Source organism: Oenanthe melanoleuca, chromosome 1 (genome assembly GCF_029582105.1).
Source record: "Oenanthe melanoleuca isolate GR-GAL-2019-014 chromosome 1, OMel1.0, whole genome shotgun sequence".
NCBI lineage: Eukaryota > Metazoa > Chordata > Aves > Passeriformes > Muscicapidae > Oenanthe > Oenanthe melanoleuca.
Window position 1 is genome coordinate 38,510,752 of NC_079333.1, and position 20,567 is coordinate 38,531,318.

Genomic DNA, 20,567 nt, shown 5'->3' on the forward strand with positions numbered 1-20,567 from the left:
GACCTGTTTCTGGTTAAGCATGAGAAGATCTGGCCAGAGTACTAGAAAAACTGTAAAGTTTTTTGGTTCTTTATAACAATCCCTACTGAGAGTAAAAATAAAGCTTGAATATTTGCTAAAATGGAGACAATCTTAGAATTTGTAGGAAGGAAGTGGGAAAGTTAGCAACCTGCCTAAGGAAAAATATATCCTAGATAATATATATATTTTTTTAAGTCTGGGTCATTTTAGGCAAGAGTTTGTTTTGACCCAATAAAAAGAAAGTCCCTGAATAGAAAAGACATTCAGACATGATGCTGTGAGTGGGTGGCTAAGATTGTTTAAAAAGTTAGTTCCTATATCTCACTCTCACATACTTTTAAACATGTTTTAATGGCAGTTTGTCATCACTGGGTTCTAGTGAAGATAATGCAATATGTTCTTCAAGATTATTATGACAGTTAATTCCTGACTAAATAAATTATCTGACATGTAAGAAAGAAAGAGCAGTTTTGGAGCTGACAACCAATAAAACATTTCATCTATGCTGTCATCTTGTTTTTTGTTTGCTTTTTTCTTTTCTTTTTCTCTACTAAGCACGAATCTTCGTGTGATTTTTACAGAAACTTGGATTGATTAGTGAAGTCACTTAGGTAATAATTCATTTTATTTAGAACACCTTATTTTAACCCTTGTTTATAACATCTCCAGTAACTTTATAGTAACTCTTAGGAAGAATCAATAAAGCCTAAAATCTTACAAAGAAATAAAAAATTAGAAGTACATTAAGTAGTTACAGTCTCTTTCTGTTTTATTATAGGAAGAGCAAACAGTTCAGCCTCTGGAAAAGCTAAACACCTTGAATTTTTAAACGTTAAGAGTGCGAGTTTAAGTGAGAATAAGATCATTCAAAATTCTCATGAATATCATACTGATCGAGAAACCTGACCATGATGTGGACAAATGCCCCTAATTAAATTTAATCTATATGTGTCCTTGATTTCACTAATTATTAGAGCTGTATTGTACATTTTACTGAGTTAATTAAGTTGACTTTTAAACAAGTCAGTTTAAATTACTTTTTATTGCTTTGAGGAGACTCTTAAATGGGCAGCTTTGCTTGAATCATGTTGGATTCATTTCTTAGCAAGTGACCATGCTAAGCCAATATTTTATTTTAAAAGGAAGATATTTATATTTGCATACACAAGTTGGTACTAGCTGAAGAATGATCCTAAGACTTTTTGTGGGGGTTTTGTGTAAATTTAATTTCTCTACCGGCAGGTCACTTAATTTATTATTAAACAGATATTTTTATTGCCTGCCCACGCTCCCAGTAACTCCAACAGAAAAGCATGGGCTCAGGGAAAATCTATGTTTGAACAGCTGTCTTTATTCTTAAAGTGGAGAAATAAGACCAGTAATATTGATGAATTTCATAGAAACATCTCTACATTGCAATGAATGTGGAAAGCAAAAAATATTGTTTGAGCGTTAGCGATAACAGGTTTACAGCTGTTAAAGGATATACCCACAGAATGATAAATATGTCCAGGGACTTTGTACTGATTGCCTTTTGTAATCAAAATTGTTCCTGAAAAAGCAAGATGAATGATATAGTCTCTTTAACTCATTCTGTCTCATTCATTTTCAAAAAGGCTAAAACAGGTAGACAGAATTTACTCAGCAGAAGGTCATGACTGCCCAGTTGAGCCTCTCTTTTATATCCACATATTTCTTGTTTTCTTTCTTCTTATGATTGCATTTTCATACTTTCTGCTGTTTTCTTTGTAATTCCATATGCCAAAACACTGATTTAAAGCTAAATGCTCAAATATATAATTTACTTCCAAGCTTGTCTTTATCTTTCCAATACTTTAAGTTTACATACCCATGTGATAAGTTTGTCTTTGTTTGTTTGTGTAAAAATAAAGTGTTTGAGTAACTGAACACAGGGGAAAACAAACATTTTTATTTGCACATCTGTTCTTCAATAGACAAACAATTTTTGCTGCTCTGGATTATAGGTAGAATGTGCTGCTTTCAACATCAGCAATTCTTTTTACTACAGTAATTTCCAGAAAAATCTTTTTGTCATAGAATTTTGAGAAATTAAATGTTATTTTTTTAACATTCAAAATGAGATTTAAGTCTCAAAACTATTCTTGATATACCATACAAAAAAAATAATACCGACGACTTTATTATCCATAAAAGCCAAAAGCCTTATAATTTTGAAAACCAACAAACAAAAACAAATTAGTTTTGCCATCTTTATTGTTTAGGTAAAACTAAACAAACCAACAGACAAACAAAAAAAAAAACTTTGTTTTTTTAACACAATGGAAAAAACTAATTTTATATAGACGATATTAGATGGATGGACATCTGGGCATTAAACTGAAATGTTTAGGTTTAATAAAAGTCTTGCCAAATTGAATTTTTCAATGTGGAGGACAAAGTAGAGTTTAAACTAATGTGTATTAGCTACATTCATGTACATCTGCATGTACATGTCCTAATTCTTCTAACTTGCTCAGACCCAGACAGCTGGGACTGTTGTGACCCTATTTAATGATATATGTCTCAGAAACAAAACTGGAGCTAAGGGCTATTGAATTAGGAAAATCAAATGGCTGTGTAATGGTGGAGGGTGAGAGAGCTGTGGATTTTATCTTCATGAGAAGGGGCAGGCAGAGGAATGGGATGAACATTGCAATGCCTGTAGGAGAGAGAGCCTGGTGCCAAAAATCACTTGTGGTCTATGGATTTTCTTAATTTATTCTCAATGATTTTAAACTACTCTATAAATACCAAGCTGTAAAAAATGGCACATAAGGCACATTTATTGTGACACTACATTATAAATCTGATTGATTTCTCCAAATTTTATGCTTTCTTTGTAGGAAGGAAAAGAGCAGATCTAGTAAACATTGAGGCAACAAATAATGCATTAACTTTCTAGTATATTACATGCAAATAGTCAAGGGCAAAGATTGGTTTGTAGAGGCCAACAAACAAGGACATCTGGGGGTAAGACAGGCTACAGAAGTGTATACAGGAATAGGAGACACAGCAGATTTATTTTTGGATTTGTAGCTGTCTTGTAATATTTAATCTGCTTGTTCTATGAAAACAGAAAATACTTGGGGGCAGAATGTCACGATCTGACTTTAATCATTCATCTCAGTTACTGATGGCCATGTTAAATTTACATTATAAGAGAACAGCTGAGTAGATTGGTACATTAAAATAAAAAAGAATGAAATTGAGCCAGTTAGTCCAAACTTGAAGCTTATGGGTAAGAAAAGGTACATTGCCTCTTCTCTTGTCCTTAGATTGCTTCTCCTTCTTAATATCCTCCATCCCCCAAATTCAGATCATAGATTTGTTTGGTTTTCCTTATTCCCCACTTCCTCTGAAAATTATCTTCCTTAAAAGTATGGCACTTCTGATGTGTAGAGCAAATCCTCAAATCCCTAAGAGAAGGGTGAGATTCCTTCCCTCTGTCCCCCGGATAACACAATAATCAGAAAAAATTTTAGACATAAAGTAAATGGATGTGAAAGAATATCCATCTTCTGCCTTCTCAAGGAGAAATCAGTGTCTGAGTTTCTCATCAGCTGCTGCCATTTCTTGCATATCCAACACCCCCTTCACCCCAGTTTGTTTGGAAACAAGGAATTTAGTCAGGAAATAAGTAATTTTTAAAAATAGATTATTTTAAATAATTCATTTCCACACAATATCAGTACATCCTTTTCTGAAGGTCGTGAGTTTTCTATGGTTCAAGAAATATTTTTCAGCGTATATTTTTTGTAGGAATGAGATCAAAACAGATTATAATATCCACTTGCAGCTGTAATATTTGTACTAACTAATTTTCTCATTTTATCCCTCCATAAACGTTATAACCACTTTGAACAACTGGAGCATAGTCTGATTTCTTGATGTCTTTCTCCATAGTAAATAAATTGTCAGAAGAGATCCACTCTCATAATCACTAAGTTGAAACTGAAATCGTTTTTAGTTGCTCTTCTGCAAGTTTATTTTCTGAACTATGAACAAGGTGTAAATGCAGGTGTGGTAAAACTAGTGGCAATATTGTCAGATTACAGATTTTAACACTGGATTTTTCCATTATGAGTCTTCTTTACTGGAAATTTAAAAGAGTGATGTGGGCAAGATATTTCCCACACATTTGGTTAGTATTCAGTCATGTGTTTTTAGTTTTGGATTATCCTTAGGTGGGAGATTACAATATATTATATAGTTTCAGTGCCAAAGTGAAGGATCTGCAATTAGAGACTTCCTCTTTTAGTTTACTGGAATGAGGCCAACTGGAATGAGGCCAAGCTAACACATGACTGCTTTCCTGTGCAATTATCTACAAAGGATTATCAAATTTCTGAAGTCTCTTTGTCCTTGATTAAGTCTGGTTAAATTTTTAAAATTAGTTTAACTGAAATTAATTTAATCATTGCATTTAATGAATTAATTTATTGTTTTAATTAATATAAAGTTTTATCCTATAGTAAGTTATGGTATGGGGCCAAGGAGTCATATAAATATAAATTAAATCTTCAAATAATGTACTACTTACAGTTAAAAACAATATTCAAAACACAGACAATACCTGCCTCTATTTTCAATAGTAATCTACATAATCATACTTAATGACATCCTCATTCTTTTATTTTGAATAATTTTAAAATATTCTGACATAATGTGGGTAGTAGAAAGAAAAGAAGTGAACATGCTGGGGGTTATTATCTCTTTCCCATTGCTCAGGTTTTTGTTTTTTTTTATGGGATCTGTCACTGTGCTAAGTTACATAGATAAATCATGTCAATTTTATGGATAAACTATTATAACTAGAGTCTAAGGGAACACTTGAGATAAGAAGAATAGGAAGTACAACATCACATTTAACAAAAGACATTATCAGACTAATTTTGAGAGCTTATTTTACTAAGTCTGTGTCCTTTTGGCATCTTCTCTTTCTTCACTGCTGTGCAGGAAGCCTGTAGGGAAGAGCAGGAAGGTGACAAGGCATCCTGAAACAGCATTCATTTTCAGATATAAATGGCTCGCTATCTATTAGCCATCCTGCTATCCTTTTTTGGCAGCAGAGATTAGAAATTGAATTGTAAAACACTTATGATTCCAACTAATTATCAGGGAGGGAAGAGAAGCATATATACAATTTCTATCTCAATTCCATCTTGGCTCCCTTATAACCACTAATCAGGGCTGTGCCAAGGGGCTCCTGTCTCTTGGAAGGGGATGGCTGAACTTTTAATAAAGGCAGGCATCATTCCACATATCTTCCAGAATCATATAAAAAAAAATGTCTTCAGTAGGTGCAGTGATGGGCCTGACACTTCATTCCCTGTCAAACAAATGAGTGAAAACTGTGTCCCAACAGAGCCTTCTCTGGGTAATTATTAGGATTTGTCAGCACTTGTCCAGTATGCACCAGTAGCCTCAGGCTTGTGTTTTTGCATGTTGCAAACAGCACATGGTGCATAGTTTCTTCACTATATTTCACTGCATTCTGCTGAGCTGATGGTCTTAGATTTTGTTTCATAGACAATGGGAATTTACCAAAGTGAAGCATCTTCCACAGCAAGGAAAGTGCCACACTGTGAACTTTAAGCCGTGCATAGTTTGTGTTCTTGCTTGTAAATTCTAAATTCTCTTCCTTCATAAATAGCAATAAAGAAAAAAATTTAAAAATAAATTTTCATCTGTCAGTGAACACAACCTACAAACTACAATTGCTGTTCCAGCAATTGGAACTCGCTGGCTAAAGAAAAAGGATGAATTTTTTGCAAGACATGTTCTGATAGAATGAAAAAACCCTCAAGATCAGTGGAAATAAGTGCTGTCAACACAATCAATGACAACGTTCTCTGGAAACCAGTAAGAGCCTCATGACTTCTTTTAATTAAGGAGGTTGTTCTCTCCCCAGAAAAAAAAATAATTTGAGAAATAAAACCCCAAAAATGAAAAAAAACCCCTCAGGATACATATACTTGCACATCTGACAGAACTCTGACCACTTCTTGAAATAATTCAGGAAATATTGGTACTCTAGGGAATGCTAAAGCAGTTCTTCTTCATGACAGTGAATTCCACTTTAGCATACCAACAGTACAAAATTATACTAAAACACCTAATCCAATTGACACAGAGTGTAGAAATGGTAGAAATGTTAGGGGAAAAAAGTGGGAATAACTGGAGCATTGCTGACTTTCATGAAGATCAGATAGTGACAGTTTATGCAAAATTAACGTTATGCTGAATGTGTTGTGTGGGCTGGATAATTAACCAGAAATATGCTCCTATGTGGGCTGGATTATATTTGTGTACAAATATTGATTAGTGCAGAGATCTGATATTGGTTATGTAGTACTCTATGGCTGGAGCTTCTGGGCCTGATTCTGAGCTGGTATATATTTCACAGCTTAATTCATGGCTGCTGCAATATGAAAGCTTAGAGGGAAAAATGCCCAGGGGTTTTGTTCTGGTTTGAGTTTTGCTTTTTTGGTTTGTTTTTGAAGGGGTTAGTATTTGGTTTTGTTTGCTTGTTTTCTGTTTGTTGGTTTGTTGGTCTGGAGGGGCTTTTTATACATAATTGTAACTCCAAGGTGATGGTCAACCCAGAAATCCTGACTAAATTCCATTTGCAAGTGCACCAAACCAGCCTTTGGACTTTCAGATTACAGCACTCTTAACTTTTGATTCTTAAACTGTCTGCTCTGTCAAGGAAGGAAAAATTCTGCCTGCTTCTTGAAAATATTACATTTCAATACTCTAAAATGTATTAAAGAAAGGGTTGCCAACTTACACAGAAATCTCTGCAAGAAATTATTCTTCCACCAATAAAGGGCTTGCAACCACTATTAGCACACCTTCTTGCAATGTTAAATTAAATTATCTTCTGAAGAATAAACAAATTAGGAAGTTTTGGCACCACCACCACCTACTAAGAACTATCCTAAGGTTTCCTCTAATTGTTTCTAAACTCAGAAATGAAAAAGTGTCTGAATAGCATGTACTTATTGGATCTATGAAGAAACCTAAAATGCTCTAGTTGTGAACTACTGTGATTCTAAATATTTACTAGGATTTTCCTTTAAATATCAGGAAAATAATCTCCATGGAAAATAATAAAGGCAATAGTTACATGGAGAGGACTATTTAAAAGAGCCAGACAGAATGTATGCCCTCATGCTTTATCACTAACACTGCAGAAGGTTTTACATTATGGTATCCTGGGCTTCAAATTAAATGTCAAATTCAATTTGCCACTGAAAACATGAAGTGTGTGACTGCCCTTAGAGGGGTAACCTGACAGCACAATTTCATAATTGGTGTCTACTCTAATGCTGAGCTAAAATACAAGAAGAAATGTTATTTGACTGCAGTCATATCTTACTATTTAAAAATAAACAATCCACCTCTAGATAGGTTAAAATATATTTGGGTTAAATTTGAGCCCTTAGTAAATTTTCCTGGCTGTACTTAACATCTGTGGAAAAATAATGTTGAATACCATATGATAACAGATAGAAACCTCCCTGATGGGATCATGCCAGCAGTTATGTCTTTATGTCTCTGACATTTAGCCCATAATAAAATGAGATTTGTGAAAGAAAATGAAGAGGTACTTATTCCACTTAGAGTACTTTATTTTTTTTTCTTTCTATTCAGACAAGCTTGAGTTCTAATAATAAGATTTCTAATCCACTTTAATATCCTATCATTATATCTTAGTGAGCTATCTGCCATATAAGTAATAATAATGAAGTATGTTTAAATATAAAAATGCATCCTTAAGCATCTAGACAGTTTTAGTACTGGTTGTAATTAGAAACTTAAGAAACATGTGCAATTAAATATGCTCATAAAAAAACCAGATACATCTCTGACATCTCTGTAGTACCAATCAATTTGTTGCATCATTAATATTCTTCAGTATGCCAGTTAAAAAATGCATTCCAAATAGAAAACAGCTAAGAACAGAATTATTAACATTTAAGCCACCACAACCATTACAGAACAATGAGTGTTCCAGGTTTCTTCTCTTAATTTATTTTGTTTTTACAGATGCATTTCCAAATTATGAATCTTTATCTGCTCCTCTAACATCTATGCTCCAAAGCTAATGCCTTTTTTTTGTATATTAAACTCTTTGTTGTTGTGAGATATGTAATGAGAGTCTATTGCAACAATTTAACTGAAACAAATAATATTTTTGTTTGATTTTATTTATCTGAATAGACTGAATTGGATGTATAGTTTAAAAAATATACTCAGTGTTTGTAAAATATACATAGTTTAAAGACTTGTTTCCAAAAGTGTCTAAAGTGATTTCTGTCTCCTAAGCTTAGGAAATGTCTATCCTGGCTTGAGTTGAAGATACAATGGCAGCTTTAAATTTATGGTTGGATTCAATGAACTTGAAGGCCTTTTCCAGGAATCAAAGAGTCATAGAAAGGTTTGGGTTGGAAGAGACCTTTAAGATTTCCAACACTCCTGCCATTAACATTTCACTGGACCAGGTCACTCACAGCCCCATCCAACCCAACCTTGAATATTTCCAGGGATGTGGAAGTCACAGTCACAGTCCTTCTCTGGGAGTCAAAATCATTTCCAACCTAAACGATTCTGTGATTCCATGATACTGTGATTAAATTGAGCTTTTAAGCTAATTTATTATATATCACAATCAAATAAAATAATTGCCTAAAAATTATCTTGTTACTTAAACCTGAGGGCTGAGCTAATGAGAAATCTGCAACAGTGACTACACAGGCAATAACTCAGAACTCACGAATAACACAAATAAGTTTGGGGTTTTTTTAACAGTCATTTCTCTAATTTGTGGATTAGCATTGAGGCAGGCTTGTACCTCATATGCACTGACAGATTGCTCACACACACTCATGTTTTACACAAACCTCTCCATGTCTCCCATGTGCTCTACCCATGGAACAGCACATGAAGCCTACATCCTTTCAGACCAGCGTCCTTGTGGCAGCCTGGCAGCATCACATAAAGACCAAAGGAAGGAGGGAAGCAGAATAATGAAGGCTCTTACTTAACACACCTTTGGGACCCTGCCTTGCACCTTCCTCATAAAGTGCATGGGATCTCACATCCTAGGCACAGAAGATTTATTGATCCTTGACATGCACGGTATTAAGCACCCTGATATACAATATACTGTTATGCCACAGCTGATTTATCCAGAAGAGAGCACAGAGATGAGTTGAACTTAAAAGTCCATGGAGAGGTTGTGGCCACTACTTCAGAGCAGTACACACAATCTTCAGGAGTTTATCCTTGTAGATAAATAAGGATCCTGGTATGTGTTATTAAAATGCATAATATCATTGTTCTTGCAGATGTGTTAAGTGGAAGGTTTAAGCTAGGCTTATTTATGCTGGCTGATGTACTAGATGCAGTGGTAATTAAGGATATTTGCTTAACTGCAGTCATCCTCCCTCTTGGCAGTAGTTGGCTGCTGCAGAAGAGAGGCCAAGATCAGCTGCTCTTTATATAGCAGAGGTGGTTCTACCAAGTGCAACTGAGAGACAAAACAAAAGCAGTGTCTTACTGGTCCTCTCATTGTCCTTAATCCCTTGCTTGCCAGAGAACAGATCATTTCCAGATGTAATTACACTGGCACATATTATGATATTACAGAGTAATCCCAGAGGAATTTGGAAATAAACAAGTGGGCCTGAAAAAAATATCATAAGATTACACCTTTTTCCTTGCATTTCTTCATTGCAAATAAATCAAGTCTAATACAAAGAGTGCAGCTTAAGACCAGGTTACTGATACGACCAGCAATTCCATAGTTTCTCCTTGAACTTCTCAACTTCTCTGAAGCATCTGTTATATTAAGAGGCATCTGTTATCTGTTAATATTAAGTGCTTAAATGTATTTCCTGAATACTTAAAGCAAAATACCAAGAAAGGGCTGTCATAGATGGAGGGTGATTTTGTTGTAATTCAACTGAGATTGGGAGATAAATAACCAGTTGAGATTTTACATGCAGTTGAAACTTCCATACTGCAAAAAACAAGTGAAGACAGCTATCACTCAGCTTTAGACATCTGACAGTTAATTGAATAATTTAGGGCAGCTGTCTAGGTTTCTGCTGCAATCAGGTTTCCATCACATTTAGCAAAAGGAATTAGGTTGTTCATCTCACTTCAAAATAAATGTCAAAAATCTTTGAATTAATTTTCCTTCCGGTTTTCTATTCCTCTTCATTTACTAACAAGAGAGCTTATATACTTCATTTCCAAAGTGTCAAATTGGACATAATTTTCTTCTTTATTCTTTTTTCCTATTAGACATGAATAATATTGGCAGAACTAAAAAGAAAATAAATTGAAGGATGTGTAACGACAGTTTGTGAGACTGAACGACTGCTCATATAGTTCATACAAGAAACCAAACAGCTTAACTGTGGCACTTGTGACAAAATCTTTGTTGATTCCAGCCCAGGCTTTAAGAAATTTCATTCATGCTGCTGAGTGAATCCATTGTGTTGCATTCACAATCCTAGGTGCAATAGAAAGGCTTTTTAAACTGCTTCATCCCCAGCAGCTGCTTGTTCTCTGAAATGTGAGCTGTATTTTAGAAACTGTCAGTCTGATTGGTAAATAGATGGAAAAATCCCCAACAGAAATAATTTGACTCCTTTCCTTCTCAGGCCTCTTCCAACAGGTATTGTATTCCCCAGGGACCATTCCTTGTAGTGGGAGCAGCATGTTGAAGCTGCAGTAGAAAAGAGTTCATGGTTTTAACACTTCTGAGCACCCAGTACCTCAAGGTATATCCTGAGTCACTTGACTGCCTGAACAGTACTCTAGTTTTTTCAAGCTTTATTCAAATGAATGTTGTCAAATAGACCACTCAGTATTGCTGGTTCAGAGAAGCTGAGGACTCTTTCTGCCATCTTCACCTGACACAAAGACACTTTATGTCTGATTTGCAGTAAGAATGTCAAAGAGGATCTGGTTCCTATAGCAAATAATATTGGAAAAGTCCCTCAAATAATTCAGCATAAACCAGCCTTCTTGGTCAAGTGATTTTGTAAATCTCCTCTAGATATATTAATGGTTGATTTGGTTAAAGAAAAGTAATATTGAACACAATGCAAATGCAGTCAACTGGTTGAAATGTTAGAAAGGGAGACCTTCTGCATCTTACATACAAATCCTCTTTTTTAAATATGTATGTGGAAATATATTCAAATACTATAAAATAATCAATATTTAATACAATATTAACTTTTTATTGTATGGGTGTTGTGCACAGCTTTCCAAACAGGTTTGATTCATCTGAATAATTCAGAATCACTTGGACTAACAGGCATTTTGAGACACTTATTCAGCACCAGCAATCAAATTTTTTGGTTGGTCTTTTAGAGAATTAGTTCAGGTGCTCATTCATCAGTATAGAAATTGTAATTGATCATAATTTCAGAAAGAATTAATTTGATTCTTTTGTATTTTCTCTCTCTTTCTCTTTCATGGACTGGACTGGTGTCTTGGAAAACATTATTAGTATCATGAATAAACAACAACAACAACAACAAAGCACCCAAAAAAACCCCCAAAAATAATTATAAAAAATTAATTTAGCTGTTGAAACTCCTGGTTGCTCACGAAGAGGAATCTGACAAGGAAAGTTTCCACTGCAGAATAAATTTTTAATATTATTAGCAGTAAATTGAGTGGTCATTAAACAACTCTGAAGTTGTTTTATTTAATTGTTAAATTTTGTTTTTATTAAATTTTTGTTTAAAATAGTTTGAACAATTACTAAAACTTGAAAATAAATGATCTTCCATTGGGGCAATAATCAATCCTGCAAGATGCCTTGCTGTTTACATTAGCTTAATATCATTTCTCTTTCATTTATCCTGTAACAAATGTCACTGACATTCATTTATACGTTTCTACAGTATTGCTTTTATCAAATATTAACTTAATATGGTTTTAGCAAATTTAAACCAATTTAAAAATAGTATTGTCAAAAACACTTTGGGCAGAACAAATAAAAACTTCATTGATAGCAAGCAGGGCCATGAACCCAATTGAGGTTGTTAATATTCTTTATAACCAGTGTCTGTAATAATTGTGGCCTAATAGTTAACTTTATATGTAAGCAGTCATTAGTCATTCCAGCCAAGCTACTTCCTCTGTTCATTATGAGCTTTGTAATATCTGAGCCTTTGGCTTTCCAAAGCCTCCAATTCTCTGTGGACTGAGCATTAGAAGTCTGATACTCATGGGAGCAAGGAAGACAGGCTGAACTGCTGTCTGCAACAATTCCAGTGATACCTTCCAAGCCCTGAGTGCAGTAAAGGTTGTGCAGGGAAGCAGAGAGAGTTTAGTGTACTTCAGAAGGCTTTAAAGTGGAGAATACTTTAAACTGTATCTTCAGGTAAATCTCTGTCTTCTTGGAAGACTATAACAAGCCTTTTGTAGAAAGCCTAGTCAGTGATACTTAGCTTACTGCATTTACTGATTTCACAGGCTTGCCACCTTGAGTAAGGAATACTGTTAGCAGTTCCATTGCACCTTATGCCATCCTTCACTTACTAAATATGATGAAAATTATTTCCTAATAATACCACTAAAAGCTATCCAAGTATATTTATTCTTCACAGCATGTGCTATTCTTTTTCTATTTGGATGTATTGGTGGGAATGGATCAACTTCTAGTTCTTTTCAGTTCCTGCTCTTCCAAGTCTATCTAGAACATCAGAATTGCTCATCATTAGTGTTATTTCTTCATTACCTGTGAGCATGTTCCTTTTTTGAAAGGAAAGGGAAAATGAAAGGATTTGAGCTTTCCTCCAATATATATTGATACAGCAAAAAAAAAAAAAAATAGAGAAAACTTTCATTTTTTTGTGACAATTCACAACCTTTCCTCTGAGCAGTATATTCACTTTAGACACAAAGATTTGCTTGACTGCTTTGAGAGAGGATGTGGATTTAAGCAATAATCTCTTTCATGTTGCTACACATAAATGGATAAATATGCTTATATGATGGAAAAGAGAAATTAGGTAGTGATAATGGAAGAAAGCCCTTTCATATCAGTGTCATGGTATCTATGCTTAAGACTTTGTTTTACAAGTATTTTAATTAAAAAGAAAATAACAGATCCTTGCAGTTGCATTTAAATTTATCATAAGTGCCAGAAAACAAGCATGAATGATAGAAAATTCTATTATTTCCTTTAGAAAGAGCATGATTTTACTGGATCTGGTTCAAACCTCTTGCACATTAGGGTTGACAACACTGAATTAGTACTCATGTTCACAATATTCACAAATTCTTCTAGGAGTCAGAACCATGAGAAAATATCTACCCTGGCACTACCAGCCAAAGCATTTCATTAAAATATACTGGTGAGGGCTTTAATAACTTTTCTACAATTAGCACACAGAATTAAAAGAAATTGCAAAAATAATTTGGCAGAAATCCTGGGGAAAACAAAGGAGCAGGTGTAGTACCGTGTAGAAATTGAAAACTGCATTTTCTAATTTTTGTTCTGGAAAATAAATTAGATAAATTATTTGCTGTACATTATATACATCTGTATTTTAGATCACTGTTTTACACAAATTTCTTTCAGGGAAAATCATTGTCCTTGGTATTAAGAAAAAAATAGCTTGCTGAAACTGTATTGTAAAGAAACCAGAATAAGAACAGGACAGAATAAAAATAATGGTACAGAAAATAAATGGTACAGAATAAAAAGAAATGGTACAGTCCAACTTAATTCTCTTTTGTTGAGGAATGAAGCCAACAAACTATTCCAAACAAGCAAATTGGATTTGTTGTGCAGTCCTAATTTATAACTGAGGAAAAAAAGCAGATACTATTTAGCTGAAATTATTTTAAAGTCATTTTAAGCAGCATCTTCAGCTGTGTTCTTTTGCATAACTTACTGCATACTCTGATTTACATTCATAAGATTAAAATGTAAATGGTTTTTGGTTTTTTTTTTTTGTTGTTTTTTGTTTTTTGTTTTTTTTGGGTTTTTTTTTTGTTGTTGTTGTTGTTGCTGTTGATTGTTTTTGTTTTTGTTTTAATAAGTATTCCTCATTCTGGGGTAGTCAGGGGTGGGAAAAACCAAAATAAAATAGAAAATTACCAGAATGTTCAAACCAAGTACAGCTGAATACTGCTGGTATATATGCCCTTAAACTACTTTTAGAATAAGCCAGTTTTAAGTGGAAGATTTTTCTTATAAGATTTAAGAGAATATTCAACAGGTTTTTTTCAGCAATAACACTCTGTCTTTTTTTTTCCCTTTTTTTTTCTTTTTTTCTCTTTTTTTCTTTAGTGAAAAAAAAGATAAAAAATATGCTCCTCTTAGTGGATTTAGTGCAGCTGTGATCTTTTTGCTATAAACATAAAGGAATTCTTCAACCATGCATGTCCCTAAAAGTGAGGGGTTAGTCATGGAAAAGATAGGTGACAACCACTGATAATAAATCCAGGAGTACATCCCTTCACTAAATCTAGAACAGAAATTGGACTATCTGCCTATATTTATTAAATGCAGCATTTTCATCCTCTTGCCCATGTAATTTCCTACAAAGCACCTTTGTCATGATCCCACATGCCACAAGGCAACCCTATACATGCAGTATCAGTGACTTGGTCAGTCTGCATGAGTGGTACTCCCCAACCCTTAGATGTTCAATAACACCACTATGCTGCTATGCATTTCATTTATCCATGTGATCAGTAAATTTTTACCCAACTCCCCTTGAAGAAACAAGAAATATAGACAATATAGAAATGCAAAATCATTTCATCCTGACAATAAACAAGATTTTTAAAAGCTATGCAGTGGCATATTTTGCCCTTGCTTGTTTTGCTAGCAATTCTTCTTCTGAGTTCAGCCAACATATTTATACAAGAAATATGCAACTAGGAAGGCCAGTGTCCAACATTCATGACTTAAATTAGATAATCTCTCTGTCATAGTGCTCTGGATTGAAATGTTCATATTACTGTGTAACAGGTCTGAAGTATGTATTACTTTGATAGGTACAGGTTACACAGGATTGTCACATAAAAGTTAATACAGCTCTTCAGCTGTGGAATCCTTATCTGACACAACTTGTGATAACTCTGTTGTCTTCAATGACACATTCATTTAAAAAAATAATTCTTTTTTACAGAAAGTTTAAAATCATCATGTTTCGAGATTTCTGAGCAAGTTTAAAATCATTTATTTCAAGAATGCAAAGACAAATGTGCATAAGTCCATATTTTGTTTTGATGTTCCCACTGTTTGGCTCCAGTTTTTCTTCATCCTGTTTCTGTTCTATCAATCACAACTTTTATTATTGTTATTATTTTAACAGTCTAATCCTATAGGCACAGTAATACATAATATAAATAAATACAGCAACAACCTCACACTTTAGTACTAGAAAATTTGGTCTATTTTTCCCTGTTCATTCTAGAGAAAAATTGCCAAGCTAAAATAATTTCTGTGTTGCACTGTTATAAAAGTAGCTGAAAAGAAGTGAAGAAAAGAGGAAGAAGAAAATGTAATAAAGTTTGGGGCAAGGGGAGAAATCTCTGCTTTACTCTCTTTAACAAATATGGCCATAAGGGAAAAATTTAAATTTTAATGAAAATGCTTATTTCCCAAAGCCTGGCCAGCAAAGAATGCTGAATGAGATAATTTGCTAACCAAAGGAACACAATGACTGAAAAGCAGATTATCACTGAAGTGAAAAACAAAGGCAGAAGACATTAATAATTAATTGAGGATGTTTCCTGTGGAGGTTTAGATGAGTTACAAGCTCTATATGGAAAGTCACTTGTCTACCAGAGTGTTGTGTTCTCTTTCAGGGTTGCTTATACCTATGTGAACATTCAATATTAAGTTTCCCTGATCTGAGTTACCTGGAAGGAAGTACAAATCCTAAATGGGATTTTTTTATCTGTGTTGAAAAGCATATCTGCTGTGCTGTTTAAATGAAAGCTGACAAGCTACACCTTTATATTGTTGTAGGAATAACCACCAGCAACATAAAGAGATGTCATCTTGTACTCACACAGTGTGTCTCTCTAGGTATGATGGAAAGACTGTCAAAACTGGTTACAACTAGAGATGCTCAGAGAGCAGTTGAAATTTAATAATCCAGCAGGAACCTACTCTTACATTATGATGTATATTTCTATATTTGGCAAGTGTGTTGCCTCTGTTCTCTTACTGTGAGGGTTCTAACACTGAGAATAGGACCCTCAAAGCAGCAAATATGGCATGTAACTAAGCTGGTTATTATCTGAAGGAGTCATATTATCCCCAAAAAGGGTTTGATAGGGGAACAAAGGAAATTCTCCTTTGTCTCATACTTATGTCACATGTCATTGCTCTTGCAGTTATAAATCACAGCCCCTACCGATTGTAGATTCCTCGGGGTCCAAGAAGAGAATCTCAAAATCCTCCTGAATAAATATGACTAGTTAAGTGTAGGAAATTAAATTTATGTCTGCAACTTGATGCTTTTCAAGTCAAGGACCAGAAGTATACATAGTTCCATAGAAAAGCAGCTAAATCTTCTCATATTTTGGACTGAATTTTCAGACATTTGAATGCAAAATCTCTTGAGTTCTAATGTGGTAAAGTTGCTGACATTGTTAAAGTCATAGTTAAGAAGGCAGTGATCAAAGATGCAGTATACCAAAATTTGTGTTCATGTCATGGGACAGACCTGGTGAATAGTAGGAGATGAGTATGAATAATATATTCTGTAAAAGTGATGATTGTTTCAAATGTGTTGGTAGATTCTTCACACGCTGAGTAAAGCTGAAGAAACTGGAATATATTTCAATCCAATTAGTAAAAACACCCAGATTTTCCTAAAACATTTAAAAAATTGTTAATACTAAATATACCAACACATTACTTTCAGGAAAAGAATCACATGATGGTTGGAGTTGAGAGGGAAATATGCAGATATCTATTTCAAAGCTTCTTCCAAAGCAGATTCACCTGGAACAGGTTGACAGGATTGTGTCCTGGAGGGTCTTGAATACCAGACCTGGGCACAGCACTCCAGATGTGCCTCCCCAGGGCTGGCAGAGGGGCAGGATCACCTCCCCTGACCTGCTGGCCCTTCCCAGTGCACCCCAGGATCCCTCTGGTCTTCTTGGCCACCAGGGCACACTGCTGGCTCAGGGACAGCTTGTTGTCCACCAGGACCCCCAGGTCCTTCTCTGCAGAGCTGCTTTCCAGCAGGTCACCCCAGCACCCACCCCTGTGCTGGTGCATGGTGTTATTTCTCCCCAGGTGCAGGGCTCTGCATTTGCCCTGGTTGACCTTCAGACAGTTCCTCTCTGCCCATCTCTCCAGCCTGTTGAGGCCCTTCTGGAGGGCTGTGCAGACCTTTGGGGTATCAGCCACGCCTCTCAGCCAATTTCTGAGAGTTACATTCAGCCAGGGTCACTGATTAATAAGTGGAACACAACTGGACACAGTACTGATCCCTGGGGAGCACTGTGAGCTACAGGCTCCAACCAGACTCAGCACCACTGTTCACAACACGCTGATCTCTGCCCTCCAGCCAAGTCTCAGTTCACCTCACTGTCCACTCATCTAACCCACGCTTCCACATGAGCTTTTAGAAACACTTTATATCAAAAATCAACATACTTCTTTCAGGAAAATAAGAACACACATCAGACTATGTGCTTTGAATATGTTTGCTGTGAAAGATATGTGTGCTATCTTCTAATCTTGGTTTTTTGAAAATTTAAAGCTTCAGGACACATGCAGTTTTAAGGTGATATCTATATAAATATAAATACATATATCCAGAGAACTGCCACAGACATTTGAGCTATTAACACTGTTAACTACTGGAGCAAGATCCCTCTGAGTATCTGTCAGGATACCTGTTCCTGCATATACAAAGACCTTTGGAACTAGACTTTTAATTGCATTAGGAGCAGCTTTGTCTCTTGAATTGTTTGTCATATTATTGAGAGATATTTTTAATTTTCCTAACAGATCTGTCTTTGTCCCACTAGGCTAAGCTTTAATTAAGAAACGTCAACGCTGCTAACAACTGCACGAAGAGGCACGGAAGGACCTTTGTGACCAAGGATGTGGTTGTCATGGAAACTCTTGCTGTTTCTGTCACTCACTGGCTGTCTTTCAGGTAAATCAAAACAAAAAACAAGAAAACTTTGATTGTCATTTTAAGGCCCTTAACTGCAAACAGAAATAGGAAGATGTAAAAGCATGCTGGAGAAGATCAACATCATTATGAAAACTAAGGGAAGGAAGCACTTAAGAATCAAAAATGCTCCTTGGTCAGAAAAATAAGTGACAGAAGTCAGAGGGTCTGCAAAAAAGCATAAAGTATTATTGGTACATTATGCATTTGGCATGAAAATTGGTATGTTAGTCCCTGACCTGATATGTAGGCACATGACAGTGGAATTCAGATAAACGTGTAGGGTAAATGAAAAAGAGAGATTAAGTACATGTCAGTGGGTCTTGGGTCAAGGGGGAGGATGGAAAGGAAAAGAGAAATTAAAGAGGTTCATTAAAAAGGGAGAGATTAATTTAAGAAAGGAAAAAAGGGAGGACAAGAAAGAGGAAAAAGAAAAGGAAGAAAGGGTACGCTCACTTCAGCATCAACCCAGATGATGGGAATGCCTATCCTGGTCTCAGTGCCAACCCAATTGAGGGGATGCCTGTCCTGATTTCAGAGTCAATCCAGGTGATAAGCAGCAATCCAGCAGTGTCAGTGTGGCTGATGATATGTCCAGGGTCCAAGGGGCACTGCCAGGGATTGGGGCTGGGTACCTTTTTGTGGAGAGTCTACTCTGAAGACAAGTTTCTTGCTTTCTCTTCTAGTTACTTATCATGCTTATCATGTTCATTCTTAGAAATGGGTCTGAGGACTTCCAAAGTTTTGCTGGTCTCAATCTTACTGTATAGTCCATGTCTGCTTTCTGCCATCCATTCCTGTGCTCAGCTGTACTGCATTGTGGTTCTTTCTCACAGAAAATGCTGCCCTGTCTCCACCTGGTCCCTCCTCTCCAGTCAAAACCTGTTCTTTCTCAGAGCCTGCTAGTACCAGTAGTCCTTGGTTATGACCAGATTTTCATGTCTGTCATTACTAAATGTTCTTGGTTGGCCCCACAGCCATATCAGTGTTTGAGATACACAGTCCACCTATGTTCTGAAAATTAAAAGCCAATAAAAATATAACTTTGGACCACTGTCTATAAGGTCATTAGGCAGTGGTCTTTAGTACTCCTCAGCCTCTCAGAATTGAGACCTCAAAAGGGTGTCACTTTAGATCATTGTTTATAAGATCACAGAGAGTGGGATTTAATCACAGTAATATTCTATCCTGGATGCAATTCAAGTTGGAAACTTTCTTTGAAGGGTTGGTAACAGAAATATTATTTAATTTGGGGTTTTCAAGTGAGAAAAATAATTTTCAAAGGCTGCTCTTTAAAAAGCTGTTGCTCTTCTGCTGGGAATAGACAGTGTTTCTGATAAGCTGGGAAGAGGCTTAGTCCAGGTGCAGTTTTTCAAGGCCAAAGTCGAATAAGCATTTCTCAGATCATAGTGGGGCCTAAGGGTGGGTGGGAATGCCACTAAAGTCACCTTCTCTGGGCCTCTGCACTGAGTTGTGAAATTGTAAAAATTTAGATTAAGATAGTAACACGTGCTGTCCATGTTTTAAGACATGATTATTGCATCTCAACAGTTACTAAGCTATTATTTTCCCAAAATCTTTCAAAATGTATTAGGTGTGTGTCTTCACAAGAAGAAATTCAAAAGTCAATGACGTAAAACATCTTGATTAGGAAAAATAAAATTATATTTGACACAAGAATTTAATAATGGAAAGTGCCCATGGATGTCAATGTACATGCTTCTTCATTATCTTTTGGTATCTAAGTCCATTCATTTTGGAAAGGGACATTTTTGGTTTCTTTGTGCTGGATTGTCAGCCACATTGTAAATTTTATTTTGTATTGTAAGTGTTTGTGTTTTGGTGATTCTAGTAGTAGCAGCACCTTACAACTGCCACCTATTATTGTAATTTAATTTTTTAATTATAATTCGTATTTTTATTGCTAAAGATTGTAAAAAACTTCATGCAAAATTCAGAAAGACATCACAAATCTAAATATAGGATTTCTTTGTAAAAATTATTTATTTTACCTTGAAATCTTTGAGTTAAAGGTCTACATCTGTCAGCATTTTTTATCTCTGAAATTAATGTACCTGAGCCTACAGTTGTTTTTGCATGGTTAATATATCCTTACTCTCAACTGCTGTTAGAGAAAATACCTGTAGAGTTTCCTCTAAATAGATTTGCATAACTCTATACAACACATTAATATATTTAAAAATTAGAGACACATTTCATATGCTGACAATTCTGTATCCTAAAATTGGATATACAGGAACAAGCTTCAGCTCTTTGCCACAGGCATTGTTTAGGCATGTACATTCAAACAACATCTTGCAAAGACTTAAA

General features: G+C 35.2%; 1 protein-coding gene across 2 annotated transcripts in view; it reads left to right on the forward strand.

Moving 5' to 3' along the window:
* CNTN5 (contactin 5) overlaps positions 1 to 20,567 on the forward strand; it is a 576,470-nt gene that overhangs the window by 261,615 nt on the left and 294,288 nt on the right. For both annotated transcript variants that reach the window (XM_056493993.1, XM_056494003.1), the window contains exon 3: positions 18,088 to 18,218. In XM_056493993.1, the coding sequence (XP_056349968.1) occupies positions 18,164 to 18,218 (55 nt within the window). In that variant the 5' untranslated portion in view covers positions 18,088 to 18,163. The remainder of the gene's footprint in view (positions 1 to 18,087; positions 18,219 to 20,567) is intronic.